Source organism: Mauremys mutica, chromosome 13, assembly GCF_020497125.1.
Source record: "Mauremys mutica isolate MM-2020 ecotype Southern chromosome 13, ASM2049712v1, whole genome shotgun sequence".
Classification (NCBI taxonomy): Eukaryota; Metazoa; Chordata; order Testudines; family Geoemydidae; genus Mauremys; species Mauremys mutica.
In genome coordinates, this window is record NC_059084.1 from 23,411,272 (window position 1) to 23,428,840 (window position 17,569).

Here is a 17,569-nt window from a genome sequence, read left to right on the forward strand (position 1 = left end):
CACTTCTCCCGCCTCCCAGGCTTGCGGCGCCTAAGCTGATTGGTGCCGCAAGCCTGGGAGGCAGGAGAAGTGAAGCAGTTCACCCCTGCCCCGCCTCCTCCCCGAGCACGCCGTGGCCGCTTCACTTCTCCCGCCTGCCAGGCTTGCGGCGCCAATCAGCTTAGGCACTGCAAGCCTGGGAGGCGGGAGAAGTGAAGCAGCCACGGCGTGCTCGGGGAGGAGGCGGGGCAGGGGTGAGCTGGGGCAGGGAGTTCCCCTGCGTGCCGCCCCCCTCCCCTTACTTGCTGCAGGCAGCCCTCCCCGCGCTCCCCTGCCCCAGCTCCCTCCGCCTAAATGCCGGCGGCGACCGGGGCGGCCGAAGATCTGGCCTCCGTGGTTGCTGCCGAAGAAAATGGTGCCCCCCAAATCTCAGCGCCCTACGCGACCGCCTAGGTCGCCTAAATGGTTGCACCGGCCTTATGTCTGTCTACAGCCACTTTAACTACACTTTACCATGTGAAATCAACAGTAGATGTTGAGTCCCTTCATGGTGCTTCCTGAAGATACCTGTGAGCAAATGTTCTAAGCATACCACAAACCAAAATGCCTTTTCAGTTCCCTTAACCTTAAGGGGACCTTAAGAGGAAGGTTCACAAAAAGTTTGTATATTTCAAATAAAAGGACAGAGTTTAGTTCCTGGCCCTTTGTGTGCAATCTCATGAATGTTTGATGCCTTCCCCACAAAAGTGGCTCTTCTGTGAGCGCTACTGCTGCTTCAGTGCTACCAGCTGGATGAGTCTTTGATTTCTGATAGCATTCCCAAGAGTACCATAATTGTGGTGTCCACAGAATGGAGACAGCAAAGATGAAGGCAATGCTTCCTGCATGGCATTTCAGCTGGCCCTAATGATGCCATTGTCCATTAGTGCCTGGTGACATTTGGGGATGGGGAGAGAGGGAGTGTAGTGATGTGGGGATCTGTCCATTGTGAGACGACTGACACCATCATCCTTTTTCTCATTGCCCACTAAACAGCTGTTTGGATGGTAATGACTTCTGCATACTGGTAATTTGGACCACAGCTAGAGGTGAAAGTTTCCAGATTCTCTTTCCAATCCTGGGCTCATTCTATCCATCCCAGAATAAAAAAAAAAGTCCCTACTGAAGTCAGGACTGCAGAATCGGCTATGTCTACTGCCACCTTTCTTGTCTTGTCCCCTGGGGGAATAATGTTGTTGGAGATAATAAACACACTTGTATTATTTAAGGAAAAGTAGATACTAAAATGTTGCTTGTTGTAAACGTTAGTAAGTCAGGCAAGGGCATCAGTGTAGGGTCAGGAAGGAATAACTCTCTGTGATGGGTATACAAACCCCATGCTGGAGAGCAAGGTATTAAGGAACAGCCCTGGGCCCAGGTGGCCTCATCCTGCTGCATCTGCAAGGCCTGCATAAGCTGGAGATGGAGTTTAAAAAGGGAAGCAGACATGCTCAGAGGAGGCAGGCAGTGGAAGGGAGCAACCTTCCAGTGGAAGGGATAACTCAGTGGTTTGAGCATTGGCCTGCTAAACCCAGGGTTGTGAGTTCAATCCTTGAGGGGGCCACTTAGGGATCTGGGGCAAAAATTGGTCCTGCTAGTGAAGGCAGGGGGCTGGACTTGATGACCTTTCAAGGTCCCTTCCAGTTCTAGGAGATTAGCATATCTCCAATTAAAAAAAAAAAAAAAAAAAAAACCTCTGCTCTAAGCTCTGGGGAAGTGCTGCCTAGGAGCTCTCACTGCCTGAGACCTGGCAACACAGACCTGATGAAGCCTGCAAAGGAGAGACTGGTGACTGACTGTAAAGTCAGAAACTTTATTTGTGATTCTTTAATTTATCCCGTGGGGGGAAAGGTGATATAGGTAGGAAGTGATCCAGGGAAGCAGCAGCTTAGCACCCTAAGGTGCAGAATTTAGCTGCCCAGCATCGGGCCTTGGATAGGAGCCCGCTGAAGAGGATGGCCCGGGCTCCCCTATCAGCTCCAAAACAGGTGACAGAAATATGCGGCTTTACCTCGGTGGAGAGTCCAGCTGGGGAAGACCCTGATTGTTAAAGGGCCCATACCTCAAACTTGCTGCCCCCCTGGTGTTGGCCACTAGATGGTTACCAGGTGCATTCTGGGGATTTTTACCTTTCAGGGAAGCAGTAAGAGTTAGGACACCAGAGTGGATGGACAGATGGTCTGATGCAGTTTGGCAGGTGTTCTGTGACAGCTATTTCCTTTCACCCGATGCCCATCCCAAATCTATCAGAGCCAGACTCAAGCCCCTGTGAATGGCTCTCTTTCTGGACAACTGCTCCCCAGCTCGGCTCCCCAGTTGTTCTGCATACAATGTGGAAGGAAAGCTAGAGCAGGGAAAGAGGCTTGCCAGAGTCCCAAGATCTCACAGTAGTGGGGAAACAAGGCTGTGATTTGGAATGACGATCATCCATTCTCATGCTTGCACATCGACTGGAGAACATGTTGTTTAAAAGATTACCTTGTAGATGATGATAAGAGCACATTTTCTCCCTCTGCACACAGTGTTTATACTGTGGCGACCATAATGGCTGGTGCTTTTATCAGTGATTTAGAACAGAGCTGTCAAAAACTTTAAATCGCTTCTATTAAAGTAAAGTAATGTGGTTTTATCTGTATAAAACCTATAAAATTGATCAAGGAATCCAATTTTGCCCCCCCCCCTTTTAATGAAAGACCTTGCAGTTACATAGCAGGGCAGTTTCGCCTCCCAAAAAGTCAGACCCTTAACTAATGTGCCATGTCTGACAAGCCTCAGGGAGCTCTTTTTGGAGAGCAGAGCTTTTTCGGTATTTGGAAGACCATGTTTTCCCATTGCTTGTTGGGCTTATGAAGATGTCTGGTGGGTGAGAATTGGTTGGATTGGTTGCTCTGTGAACAGTGTTGGTTGATACTGACTGAGAACAATAACTATGGTGTGTGTTACTGTCCACCTGGTAACCTGACTAAGAGCCAGTAAATTTCCTGGGGGAGATTTCTTTATGGACTCCTCACCTTCCTTCCCTGTAGTTCTCTTTCTAAGAGAAACACACCTTCCTTCCTTCCTTATCCTGTATTCTTCATCCAATCTGTGAACTTGTGAGATCTGACAAGCTGCAAACGGTTGGCCCTGCTCAGTCCTAGGACAGGGGGAACCTCCAAGGAATAAACTGGTGCTGCAATGTTGAATGTTTTTGGTGAATCAGCAGGTGCATCTCTTTCCACGAGTCAGCACTGCAATAGTGGCATTACTTAGTTCTCATATAACACGTTCTATCAGTAGACCTCCCAGCACTTCGCAAAGCAGGTCAGGTTTATCACCTGCATTTTACGGATGGGTAAACTGAGGCACGGAGAGGCGATGTCACTTTTCCATGGTCACCCAGGAGGCAAGTGGCAGAGCCAGGAATAGAATCTAAGAAATAGGTCTTCTGAGTGCCACTCCTTTGTTTTCTCTGCAAGGCCACACTACTTGCTGTGGACCAGTGCCTTGCCACATAGCTGGCAGGGCATTGTGCAGCTTGGAGGTGTCATCTACTACATCTCCTGAGTGAAGCAAAGTGGCATAACTGTGTTTGATTTGTGGTATAAACCCAGATGTGCTGGCCAGATTCCAGTGTGGGTGGTTACATAGTCAACCTAAAATTCTCACAGTAGTTTCATTTGGATACAGGATAGCTATTTACGTCCTCTCATTCTGTGCCAGCAGTGATTGCATTTGAGTGGTAGTTGAAGTGATTTGCAAAGTGCCTTTGAATCATTGGAGATTAAAGGTGCTACAGTGAATGTACTGGCTCATTACGTTCCACTCACCCCAAAAGGTAGGGAGCGGACCAAGCCAGCAGAGGACATTGTTACCCAGCGCAACATCTTGCAGCAGAAGGTCCCATAAGGTGGAGAGAACATGGAAAGGAAGTAACATTTAGAGTACGTCTACACAGCTGGTGGCAGTGAGTCTCCCAGCTCAGGTCGATAGAGCTAGCTAGTGCTCTAAAAATAGCTGTGTAGACAGCTCTTTGAAGTGGCAGCTCAGGCCCTGAAGTCCAGGAAGGGGGGTTGGCTTCAGAGTCTGAGCCGCAACTTCAAAGCACTGTGTACACAACTATTTTTAGAGCAGTAACACAAACCCTGCTGGCCTCAAGATGGGCTAGGAGACTTGCTGCCATGGGCTGTGTAGATGCATTCTCAGAAGCTAGAGGGGGTCGAGTTCTGTGGCGAGCCAGAGGCTATGTATGAGCAGGAGCAGCAGGCTCTGGAAGGAAGACCAGGCAACGCGCAGTCTGATAGCCAGGCAAGGAAGGAGCCTGTTTCTGAGAGGGGATCAGCAGGCATGAGGCACAGGACAATGGCACATGGCATAAGGACAATGCAGAGGAGCCCCACCATGGTCTGGGATAAAATCAATAAGCTGTGGCACAGAAGGGACAGAAGTTTGGTCTGCAGGCTGGCACGTGCTTTGCCTCCAGGACAGGGTGGACTGAAGGGAGTTTCAGACACTAACCTGTGGAGCCCCATAGCACACAGGTACCTTTATATCCCACTACTGGACTCTGCCCCATGGTCTGGTTAGGAACTATTGAGTCCATCTCTTATTGTAACTGTTCAAGCTATTGTGCACCCTTTATGTGTCACCCTTCATTTTGCTCTTTGTAGGGGAATAATCCTGTGTTGCTCATTCAGAATGGGAGTGTTTTGAGGGGGTGCATGAAGGTTCTTGGAGTGTGTATGGCATGTGGCTCTGAGCAGAGGTGACAGTACCTGCCAATACTGGGGGAGGGAGGCAGAGTGAGGGCAGCGACTTCAGCAGATGGTACTGAGTATGCTCAGTTGTTTGAACATGTTCAGTACAAGCCAAGCAGCAAATCTGGGGAGGCACCTGACCCTTTGTGCCTCCTCCCCGCCCCCCCCCCCCACACTTTGCCTCTGCCTCTGAGTTGTTTTGCACCTGGAGTGCTACCGAACACTGGGTTGGTGTACCACAGCATTCACACTGATAACTGTAGTGCTAAATACATGTCATTCATATTCTCTGTGATCATCTCCTACCAAGTCCATCATTAGGAGCCTTTTCCATAGCTTTTCAGCATTTGTCTGATGGCTTTCTTTCCCATGGGAGTGGTGTTAGGTATCTCCAGAAATTAGTTGGTGATTAATCTAAATGTGCAGGTTAGCCGTTTGATCTCTCTGGCCTGCTTTATTGGTCCCACCAGTGTTTCCTGTGGAAGTGCTGATGCATGTTGGTGTGTTAAGTTTTTCAGACCAATATTTCTGCAACAATAACCCTCTGAAAGCCACTGGAACGATGCTGGCTGTTTCTAATCTTTGCATCGATCTCTCCTGTCTAACTAGACAAAGAACTAGCCTCATGTAGACAGGTGAGGGCAGCATATGTGAATACCCTGACAAAAAGTGAAATGACTGCAGTGGTATCTCTTTCTTTGTCAAATGGGTGAGTAGTATTAAGCAGTCAGTATGCCTGTCACAGTTGTAGCAGTGCTGAACTTAAGGCTTTGTTAACTGTTTGTGACAGAAAACAAAGCCAAGTGTATCTGGATGCTGTGCAACCCTACTTGGGTCTGCAAAATTGTGCTAGAAGCATCAAGAATTCCTACAAGGTATCACTGAGATCAAGAGTTTAATGGGATACAAATTGGGATTAGACTTTTATATAGATAGAATATCCAGAATTGCTTTAATATTCAAACAAAGTGTTGCAAGGGATAGAAACCCACGTCATTGGAGTCATTGTGGATAGTTCTCTGATGACGTTCATGCAGTATGCAGCAGCAGTCAAAAAAGCAAACGATGTTAGGAATCATTAAAAAGGGGATAGAGAATAAGATGGAGAATATCTTATTGTCCTTCTATAAATCCATGGTATGCCCACATCTTGAATACTGTGTACAGATGTGGTCTCCTCATCTCCAAAAAGTTATACTGGCATTAGAAAAGGTTCAGAGAAGGGCAACTAAAATGATTAGGGATTTGGAACGGGTCCTATATGAGGAGAGATTAAAGAGGCTAGGACTTTTCATCTTGGAAAAGAGGAGACTAAGTGGGGATATGATAGAGATATATAAAATCATGAGTGATGTGGAGAAAGTGAATAAGGAAAAGTTATTTACTTGTTCCCATAATATAAGAACTAGGGGCACCAAATGAAATTTAATGGGCAGCAGGTTTAAAACAAATAAAAGGAAGTTCTTTTTCACACAGCGCACAGTCAACTTGTGGAACTCCTTGCCTGAGGAGGTTGTGAAGGCTAGGACTAAATAGGGTTTAAAAGAGAACTGGATAAATTCATGGAGGTTAAGTCCATTAATGGCTGTTAGCCAGGGTGAGTAAGGAATGGTGTCCCTAGTGTCTGTTTGTCAGAGTGTGGTGATGGATGGCAGGAGAGAGATCACTTGATCATTACCTGTTAGGTTCACTCCCTCTGGGGCACCTGGCATTGGCCACTGTCGGTAGACAGGATACTGGGCTGGATGGACCTTTGGTCTGACCCAGTACGGCCATTCTTATGTTCTTTTGTTCTTCAATGTGAATGCCAATTTTAGCTATTTGGGGGGTTAGGAGGAGACTCTTCATGGAGGAATTAATGTGAGAGCCTTTCTCCTATTGTTTCAGAAGTTCTGCTCCAGGAGAGAACCCAAAAGAACAGAGGTAGCAGCAAATATATAATATGCACAAGTACATATTATGCCAAATTATGAATCTGTTATTTTATTCAAACTAGTTCATATATCCTTAGCATAAATTGTTTAAAAAGCCATTCATCATCACCACTTCCAACCACCACCATCTCATTTGGTGCATAGTGGGATGAAAGTCATGGGTACCTCCTACCATACAATTCTATCTTATGAATTCCCCTAATGCATCTCTCTACCTTTGTTACTGGAGCCTGTTGCTGCAATTACTACAATTCATTGTTCATATTAATTTCGCCATATACATGTAATATTTTGTAAGATAATGTTACACATTTATGCACTTTTTGACCTAAAAGAATCCCAGAGTGCTTTAGAAACAGCATACATAAGACTGAAATCTGTTCTCATTTTCACCAAGGCATATCGGGAATAAATCCACTGAATTCAGTGGAATTACTGCAGACTAAATTATCAGAATCTGGTCCACAGAGCACCAGCGGAATGCAGCTATTAGTGTGGAGAAAGGCCTATATACAGCATAACTGTGAAGGGGGTCCCATTGAATGGCATTTTTTTCAGTGCTACATTTTCCTGTCTCAGTATTACTTTAGCTTTGCCTTTTTTCTTTCCTTATTGGTGAGCTTCTTGGTATTCTAACCTTGTCTTCATCTCTCTTTCTCCCTCCCCCCCTCCTCTCCCTCCTAGTGTCTATCAGCTTGTTGTCAAGGAAGAGAGGCTGCAGAAAGCACGAAGGGCTGCAGACATCATTGAGTGCTTCTCTGTTCCAGTGAGCTACAAGAATGCTTCCAGCCTTGACTCACCCCATTACTTTGCGGCCGAGCTGAAGCCCATCAATCTGCCCATCACGCAGCCCTTTACAGTGGGCGACAACAAGACCTACAATGGCTATTGGAATGCTCCACTCTCACCACTGAAAAGCTACAGCATCTACTTCCAGGCTCTCAGCAAAGCGAATGGAGTAAGTGCAGTAAGAACTGAGACTGGATTTGTGCACATATGGCCACCTCCATCCCCCCACCTCCTAAAAATGCACACTTTTTTTCCTTAGAAAGCCTGAGGAAAATTAAACACTTCACTACTAGTCCTCTGCTGTGGCCTCTGGTGCATTGTTCCATTGAAAACTGCAAGAGAACATTAAGTTGTACATGGTGCATCTGGTGTTACTGGAGATGTGTTTTACTGAAATACCCAGAACAAAGGGGGTTGGTTATATTTTACTGCAATATGCTCCTTTCTGTGGTGTATTCTTTTCCTTTTAGTTGCACTAACTCCAGGGAAGGGGCTTATAGGACAGACCTACTACTTCCAGATAATCTTCACTTCCAAATTTGTCATTACTGGGGGAGAAATTATGAAACAAGAGAAATGCAAAAAGCTATGAAGGAGGATTAGCCTCTAGTCTTGAATCTGGCTGTATCCTAGTTCAGCAGTTACAGCTGGGATTTTCAGATGAAGCGAAATTTAAGAAGTGCCTCAGTCTTTCAATGGGAAATGAGTGTCTTACTCCCCTGCAGCCTTTTGAAAAGCCCAACCTGCATGGCTAGAAATATTTATCCTGTGTTGGGGAAAGGTTGAGAATGGAGAAAACACAGGTACAAAATATTCCTTACTACTTCCAGCTCCTGAGTACTACCCTTACCATGCTGAAATATTATTCGTATCATAGGAACAAGAGATGGAAAAGGCCATCTAGTTTATCTTCCAGCTTATTAGCATTTTTACTGCATTCTGCCAGTGTCCAATGTATTCTTAGTACTTTTACCAGTGCTCTATTCAGTCCTCTTTTCCATTAATAAATCCATGCAAGTTTTTCCTCTGAAAGAGCAAGACAATACTATATACCAAACCGTATTGCAAAGGTAAACTACCTACTTAGGCTTTAGATGCCACTTTAAGTATCCATCCAGTGTCTTCCCCATTACACTGAAAACACACCCACAGTCACACAAAGCGTTGGGCTTGATTTAATAGACTAGCAAGGCTAATGAGCATTTATAACGTTCCACTTTTACTGCCAGCATTTATCACCATTCCAGTTGCAAGGTATCTGCAGCATAACTTACGAGCAGCAAAACTCTTTAATGTTGTGATGTTTCCTTGCCTTGGCTTTCTCGCCAGCTGATATCTTCTCCTTCCAGCATTATTCATGTAATTCAGTATTAGATTTGCCTTTATAAAGAAAAGAGTGAAATATATGTACATGTTTGTCTGTGTCTAGTTAGTTACCGCTTGCATGATAGTTGATTGCTTGTGAATGGGTCCCCAGGGAAAAAAAAGCTTTATTTGCTGAAGTACAAAATAATATGCCATAAATAGATAATATGAATGGAAATGTAGGCTTCACCTGGCATGCTGGATTAATGCAGCAATGTGTGGCTTGTGTTTTTTCCCTGAAACCCTGCAGCTGGAAGGCTTCATATGCTCTGTGTACTCTGAGTTTACAAGCCAATGCAGGGACATGAGGGGTCTGACTTGACTGTACAGTATTAATGCATGTCACTGTGTCACCACGATTATTCTGCACCTTTTAGGTATAGGCAGAAATATATGGGCTGCAGGTGGTACTTACTTACTTAATGAATCTGGGATTTTAGGTCTAAATATTCAAAAGGTCTATCTTCAAATACATGTAGGACCATTCTGCATGTGTAAAATATATTTGCATGCACAGCAAGTAATTTTGATGCAAATTCCCCTTGGAGTATGCAGTTAGTTGCCTCTTGTATGCATACATTTAATTGGCACAGCAGGTGAATGGGTGTTTTCAGGGTGCAACTTAAGGGTGAGCATAAAGAAAGTGTCCAATAAGTTTAAAGTGTGATAGACTGCCCTCTGCTGTGTGCAGCTCCAAAAGCAGAATTTGGATCTTCAGGTGAATATCCACATTCTATCTTGTTTCAGGACAAAGTACTTTGGGCCAGATTTTCAAACATTGGCCTGTGTTTTGCAGACATCATTTTTCAAACACCACTAAATACAGGTTCACCGTTGTTCCCAGAATTGTTTGCAGGCATGATTTTTTATTTACAGTTGTAAGTACCCAAATGCATCCACAAATGAAGCAGATCATTGACTGTGATGTTATCAGAGCCTGCAAATAATTGTGGGTGAAAAATTACACCCTTGGTTATTTATGCCTGCAAAGTTTCAGATGCAATAATAAAAATGTCCCATTTAAGGTAGGGCCAAAAATTGGCCATATGTCACACCTGGATGTGTAAACCTCCCAGTGGGGTATTTTCCACTCATGTTAAACCAAGGTGTTCTATAACTTCATTAATCACTCACAATTTTGAAATGACAAAACATCTTTCCTCACCTGGAACCTTGAATGAGAAATCACCTTTGCCCATCTCCCTCTGGAAACACAGGGACTCTAGTAGGAGTTTAATTTGAAGAAACTTTCTGAATAGAGTCAAAAAGCAGCTTTAGCAGAAGGGGTGCCAATAGAATGGCATTGTTTCCGCTTCACACTCCATGGCGAGCTGTGCTCAGTCGATGTTCTTGTCTGCTCTGTTACCATTAGCCACGATTGTTGTGTTGAAAAGAACATAATTAACAGCTGGATACAAAACAAGTGTGGCAAATTGCAGCAAAATCAGATCATGAGCTTTCCTGCCTTCTGTTGTGTAATGCTGTATTTGTTTTCATAGAGTTTGAATAATATCGCCGTTGTTCATTGAATTCCTTTCTCTGGGCTGTCACAGGAGATTTGGTCTATGTGATGCTGCTGCCAGACAAGGGTGTCAAAGGAACACGTGGAAAACAGAATAGACTTTGGCTTTGTTGTACAAAACACCTGCTTCCAAACTGTGTGAATTTCCCTCCAAGTGATTGTCAAAAGCCAGATGCTGAACTGAAATATGTCAAAGAGTTTTAAGTTTAAAAAAAACAAAAAAACAAAAACAAAACCAAGCTGGGCTTTTGTGGTCATGGGAGTGTGAGCGCGAGAAGCAATTAACCACTGTTTGTTCCACGGAAATGGTTGCATACATGATATGACACAAGGAGCTGTGGGCAATAAAAAGGAAACTCACGTGGTTGGCTCTGGCAGAGCGGCTTCCTTAACACATCGTGTAGAGCCTTCATCTGAAGATCAGAGTTTTATTTTCACCTCTGGCTTCAAGGTATCATTCAGGTAGTTAATTGTTATGTGCTGTGTGACATTGTGCCACTGGCTTCGAAGCATGTTCCTTTCTCTCTATGAAGCATGAGGGAATTTGCCACATGAAGCCATTCTTTATCTAGCAATATCATCTGCAGGGCCGGCGCTTTCATTTAGGCGACCTAGGCAGTCGTCTAGGGTGCCAGGATTTGGGGGGGGCGGCATTTTGCCGGGAGGGCGGCAGGCGGCTTCAGTGGACCTCCCGCGGGCGTGCCTGCGGAGGGTCCGCTGGTCCCGTGGCTCCAGTGGAGCATCCGCAGGCATGCCTGTGGCAGGTCCACTGGAGCCCCAGGACCAGCGGACCCTCCGCAGGAACGCCTGCAGGAGGTCCACCAGAGCCGCGGGACCGGCGGGGAAATGGGTAGAGCTGGCCCTGCGCCTAGGGCACCAAAAACCCTGGCACCACCCCTGATCATCTGTTCTCACCCTTGAGAAGACACAGGGCCTCTGTCAAAGGTGAGGCCTCTGTCAAAAGGTGAGGCCAGTGCAACTGGGCAATATTGTGCTTTTGTGACTCTCTTCTATCTCCCCACTAACTTTCACATAAGGAAACTGCTTTGTCAGAGTTGTTGCTGACTGTCTCCAGAGCCTGATCCAGCTAATACATCCAAAGGTGGAGACTTTCCTGGCTGCAATCAATCCTGCCTGACGAGTTTTTATCCAGCATAGAAACTAGGGTTTCTTAGAATGATTTCATGCAGTCGCTGTGTTTCACTTCTGAAATACAGAGTTCACTTTAGTTTTTAAACTGTAGAGTTCAATATTCTGGGCCATTCTTCCTCTGAATAGGAGTCTTCATAACTTAATCAGAGATAAAACAGGAGACAATGTTGGCTTGTTACTGCAACCTGGTGGTCCAACAAGTGAATGATGTTTTTAGGTCATGAGTGTGAAAAGTAGCACCTCAGCAATCAATGGGAATATCATTTTTGAAGGAATGATGGACTCTGCAGAGTTTCTTATTGATTTTTTTTTTTGCCTTAATGATTTGTACTACATGCATGTTCATGCAATTCGTGATGCTGGATTTCTGGCTACTGACAGTTCTGATCACAGTATAACATGGTTTTTTACTGCTCTTGGAAGATTTTGGGGGTGCAGGCATAGCTGCCAGCACTTAATTTGAGAGTAAATCCATAAAAGGCCAATGAACTACTTTAAGTCCTATTTTAAGAACTGAAGTGGTGTCTAGGCCTGAAGTGACTCTTCTTCTCAGGGGTGAATTTCAACTTTAAAAAGCTCTACATGCCGTAAATAAATCATTCCATTGGCGATATTACTGCATAAAGGGCTTTTCACAACTTGGAATAGTTGTGTCAGAAATGACACGACCCTACTCCAACATATGCCTGTGGGATTTTCAGTACACATTTGCATCTAATCATGTTTGCTACGTGCAAACCTTGTGCCAACCTTGCCTTGGAATATTAGGGTGAGCTCTGGTCAGCCCTGCAGTACAGAGACTGTTTTGCAGCCTCAGTAGTCCCTTGTTTTCATACATGGATAACTTTCTGAAATATTGGGGCTGAATCTTTCCTTGGTAGCTTTTTGCCTGAGGATTTTTTATTTATTTATTTAGGTTGAGCAAAATTCCTTAATCGGTGTTCAAGTTATGGGAGAGTGAGAGAAAATATTTTTTTTCCAATTGTAAATAACAATAATAAAATAAAATTCCAAGTACTCTTTTATTTAAATTACATCAAAAATAGCTGACGTTGGAAAGCTGCAATTTGGGGTGGACCTAATCCTCCTTGAGGACTGGAACTTTGCCTGGGTTGGTGAGGGGAATTAAAAATCATTGCCCTGACCTTCCAAAGACTTGTGCACATGGTTCATTTTACACACAGATGATTCAGTTGGCTTCAATTACAGGTTAAAGTTAAGCACATGTGTAAATCTTTCCAAGATCAGGGCATAAACCGTAGGGATTTGAAAGGTAATTCTCAGCCTGCTCAGTTGGTACCTACTAGTATTTTAGTAGTCTAATGAAGCTCCACCCATTTTCCCCTCTACCTTACTTGACAGGCCTAAGGGCAGCTGCTCTCAGGCTCCTGATAGGGTATTCTACATGTGAGAGATGGTAAATACCTTATAGACCCAGAGCAAAAACTGGTAATATTAATAGGATGGAAAATATGAGGCTGTAAAGGGGAAAACAGTAGTAGAAGCTGTTTGAAGGGGTCTCCCTATTTTTTTTTACTGCATCTGTAGTCTGTCAATTTTCAGGTGTTCATTTTTTTTTCTTTTTAAATAAGTTTTTTGTCTCTTTCTGTTGCAGATACAACTGCCAAATTAAATATATGTTTTGCCCTGGTACCCTTTTCTGCAGAATTGTCCCCATCCAAATAGCAGCAGCCAGTGACGGCAGAACTTGCCTCTTCATCACCCAGTGCACTTCAGTGAGATGTGAACTTGAAAACCTAAGTGGAATCATTTAAAAGTTCATAGTATTAAGCCAGACAAATTATCTTTATCTTTAAAGGGGGTAGGGGGGTGAGAGAGAACAAGAAAATGATAAAGCCAAGAAATTCAGAACAGTGTTAACTTAATCCAATTGCACATATGTGCTATAGTATTTTCTTCTTCTTGGTTTTCTGGTTAAAATATGTGTACCTTAATATACTATTGCTTGCATTATAAAATGTCTACAGTAAAATAAACTGGATGTACACACAGCCAAATTAACCCTGCTGTCAGAACCTCATTTTGGCACCTCCTGAGTTTGACTAACTTTCCAATCATAATCTTTTCACATTTAAAATAATAAAACTGTGCTCTACACACTAAAATATAGGATCTTGCATATGGAGATCACTAAGATCTTTACAAGTATTAAGTAAGTTTCACATCACTTCTATGAGGCTGGAAAGTAGAACTTAACTCCAATTATCTCAATAGCTTAAATAACTGTATCCAGAATTCAGAAAACTGAAATTTTAGAAGATGGTTTTCATTTTTCTGAAATTCTTCATTTTTTTCTGATGCTTCTATTTTGTGATTTTGTGTGTGTGTGTGTGTCCCTTGAGCCATCTGGATTATTGGGGTTTACCTCTGTGTATTCTCATTTTACTGGTGTGTAAACTGAGGGACGGAGGTCTAGAACTATCTGTGGTCACATAAAAAAGTTTGGCTGACTAAGTTATAGAGCTGATCAGAATTTCTTTTATTAAACAAGGAAAATATTAACTTTTTATTGGAAAAAAAATTGGGGGGGGGGGGTTTACAGGAAAGTTTTTGACAGACTCTCAATTCTCGATGGGTAACCGACACTTTTCAGGAAGAAATAGTTTTCTTGAAAATACAATTTTCTGTCAGAAAGCAACCTAGATGGAAATTTTTTGACCAATCCTAACAAGAATAAGACCAAGGGTCCTGTCTCCCAGACCTTCCACTTCAACCATTAAATCCCAGAGCCTGTCTGTAGGTTGTCCTCTCAGGCTGCAGTTGCACTTCGTTCCTTGGATGAAGTATTTTGGAGTATAGTTCCGAAGTCCAGATGTCTTGTTTCTGGAGTGATTGCCCTTGCTCTTGGCAATACCAAAGTGTTGTCTTTTAATAAGTGCAATTCGTCTGTGTTAAATATAGCAATTAGCAGATGTAAATGCAAACAGCGTACACTATATTCTGTCTTCTCAAATTACCCTGTGCAAGGGATATGCACATGCTCAGATGAGATCAGTTACGGCATCATTAACAAGCTTCCCTCTTTGGTTTCTCACCTATTCTTTTTCTTAACTTTGATTAATTTTTCCAGCTGGCTGTTGTACTTGATAGCTAACAAGGAGCTACAGAAACATACGAAAACATTCAAGACCAAATTTGGGACTTTGTATATTAATTGTGGACTGCCACAATGCTACTTTTATATCCCATGTCCAAGCTCCATCAATGACTTTTCCGGTCCCATTTGCTCAACTTATAAGTCACAACAATATTTCATTTTTTATTGCGCCCATTGTTGCAATGAGTATAATCTCTGAAAATAAAACGGTGTTCATTCTACTTCATATTTCATCACTGACAATAAAGATTCTGGAATTGCACAGTAGCTTGCCATTCTAGGTGATGATGCATGAGGCATAACTGAATACAGCTCTCCCTTCTGCAACTATATTGGCTCTGCGAGGCTGACAGTTGTACTATTTTTTGTGGGGTCAGTTAACCAAGCAGATATGACTCAAGGATAAACTCGGGCACAAGCTTGCATGGCAGGGTGGAGGTAGGGGTAGGGGCAGTGTGTAGGCACAATGGGAGTTTTGGGAGGGGTTATCCCTTAGAAAGCACAAGTGTTTCCCATGCAGGTCAACAAGCTGCACCACCCCACAGACTGTTTCATGGGGAGGTGCTTTGGCTACGGGTGAATCACCACCTTCCTCGCTCTTTGCAGAGCACAAGAACTGTGGTTGTCTCTTGTCTTTGTGCAAAGTATGTATGGAGGTAAAGGTACTTCGCCATCTTCCCACCCTATGGCCATGCGCCTATGCTAGGGCCAAGGATTGTCTGTGCCATGCTTTTCCATAAGAAAGTGCCATTTGAACAAAGTTACTCTTTGAAAATGTGTGTATTGTTACTGTAGGAGGGAGCAAGATACATACTGTCACTTCCAGAACACACATACCATACATATTAATGCAGCATTGTTGCATATGGTAATTTATGCAATATTCATTACACTTGAGACATGTACAAGATTATTTAAAGACATAAGCGCTAAGAAAACTCTGCAGCAGATGACTGTCTCACAAAGTCACTCTACTGACCACAGCAACATGTTAAGATATGTAAGGCAGTCATGTGTTACAAGCATAATTTGCCAGTAATGACTGTAGCGTAGAGTGAGGTACTTGGAATGCTGGTGATGGTATGTATTCAGTGGACATGGGCTAAAAAGGTGGCTTGGTTTTGGTTTCTAGAAAAAACAAACACAGAACTATGGTTAGTTCAGATCTCCTCCCCCTGCAAATAATCAGAATCCAAGAGGAATCAGATAAAAGGTGTGTGTCTTGTCCCAGCTCTGTACTGAATGACCTGGGATGGTTTGGATTGTGGGTCAATCTGTTTGGTAGAGCTGATCATTTAGCATGCAGTTTGTTTCACACACACATCAGATAGTTGCATGTGCAAATAGCTAGTTAGGTATCTCTGTAGCCATGTGTGTATGGAAATGCCCAATTTGCAGGAATTGTAGCAATTATTATTATTACATCTTTCTTAAGCCAATGTTGATGCGTTAACGCTATCATTAGCTGCTGCTTCCATCTGCTCTGTGATGTTGAGTTTGACTGTTCCGCCCTCCCTTCTAAAGGTTCTTAAGGGTTTCTTTGGGCTCCCTCATTCCTGTTGACAGCTACATGTGAGAGTGAATCTGTGTGTTGGCATCCCATGCCTCAGATACGTAAAGAACTTCCTTCTGATTCTAGTGGAAACAAGCTGCTGGTTGTTGTTTTCTCAGATCTCTTTTTTGGTGATAAAGTCTCTGTCCAATGCCCAGAATCTTTCATAGGCACTTATTTTCAAAGGCATCTAGTTTTCTATCTAATGTTTAAATAGCTCTCTAGTTCTTGCGGCCACATGCTAGCACTGAGATTACATTGGCATTGAAAATTCTCAGTTTTGTTTTGTTACTGTACATCTTTGAGTTCCATGGTTGAGTTTAGTGAATGCTATGGATGCCTTTCCTATCCTTGAGGTCTCTATTGGCTAATATGGGGCTACCCAGGTAAATGAACAGTTCTACTTTTTTTATATCTTTACCTTCTAATATCATGCTATTTTTGACATACAGGTTTCAGGGATGTTTGTTTTGGCATAACTGATTTTGGGCCCTTTTTGGCCTGCTGTTTTTGCCAAGGTGTCTGTTTTGTTTGTAGTTTTTTTGGGGTGTTGCTCAACAGCACGATATCATACCAAAGTCTAGGTCTTCTAGGCGTTTACCAACTACCCATACTATGCCAGTATTTGTGTTGCTAATACACTTCTTCATTATCCAGTCTATGGCAGTGTCAAACAACTGTAGAGCTAGAATGCAGCCTTGTTTCATTCCAGTGTCCACATTGAATCACTTTGATGTCTTGTTGTTCACTCTTACAGCTCACTTTTCATTTCTGTACATAGATTTGATGATGATGATAAAGACTTCGGCTGGAATTCCATGAGATTGTGGAGTATGCCACAATGTATGCTTATACAGGCAGATGATAAAGACTTCGGCTGGAATTCCATGAGATTGTGGAGTATGCCACAATGTATGCTTATACAGGCAGTCAAATGCCTTTTGAAAATCCATGAAATTGATAAGAAGGGAAGCCTGCCATTCTACACATTCTTCTATGATGGTCTTTAATGTGAATATCTGATCTCCGCAGGATCTCTTGAGCCTGAATCCAGCCTGTTCTTCCCTAGGTGTAGCATCCACTGCCTCTCTCATCCTATGTAGTATCACACTACAGACAACTTTCACTACAACCAAGAATAGTGTGACACCTCTTCAGTGGCTGCAGTTAGTAAGATCACCCTTTTTGGATATCCTGAGATTTATTCCAGGTCTTCATGGGTTAGGTTGGGGTATCTGTTTCCCAGGCTTCATTGAACAGCTCTGCCAGTTTCATTAGGATGGTAGGGTCAAGAGCTTTTAGCATTTCTGCTGTGATTTGATCATCTCTTGCCGTTTTGTTTTTTTCAGCTTCTTGACTTCAGCCTGTACTTCTGACATCTCT

At 43.4% G+C, this 17,569-nt stretch overlaps 1 protein-coding gene across 6 annotated transcripts in view; it reads left to right on the forward strand.

Moving 5' to 3' along the window:
• Positions 1-17,569, forward strand: part of PTPRT (protein tyrosine phosphatase receptor type T) — a 709,404-nt gene that overhangs the window by 546,842 nt on the left and 144,993 nt on the right. For all 6 annotated transcript variants that reach the window (XM_044985246.1, XM_044985247.1, XM_044985248.1 and 3 more), the window contains one exon: positions 7,373-7,646. In XM_044985246.1, coding sequence (XP_044841181.1) covers positions 7,373-7,646 — 274 coding nt within the window. The remainder of the gene's footprint in view (positions 1-7,372; positions 7,647-17,569) is intronic.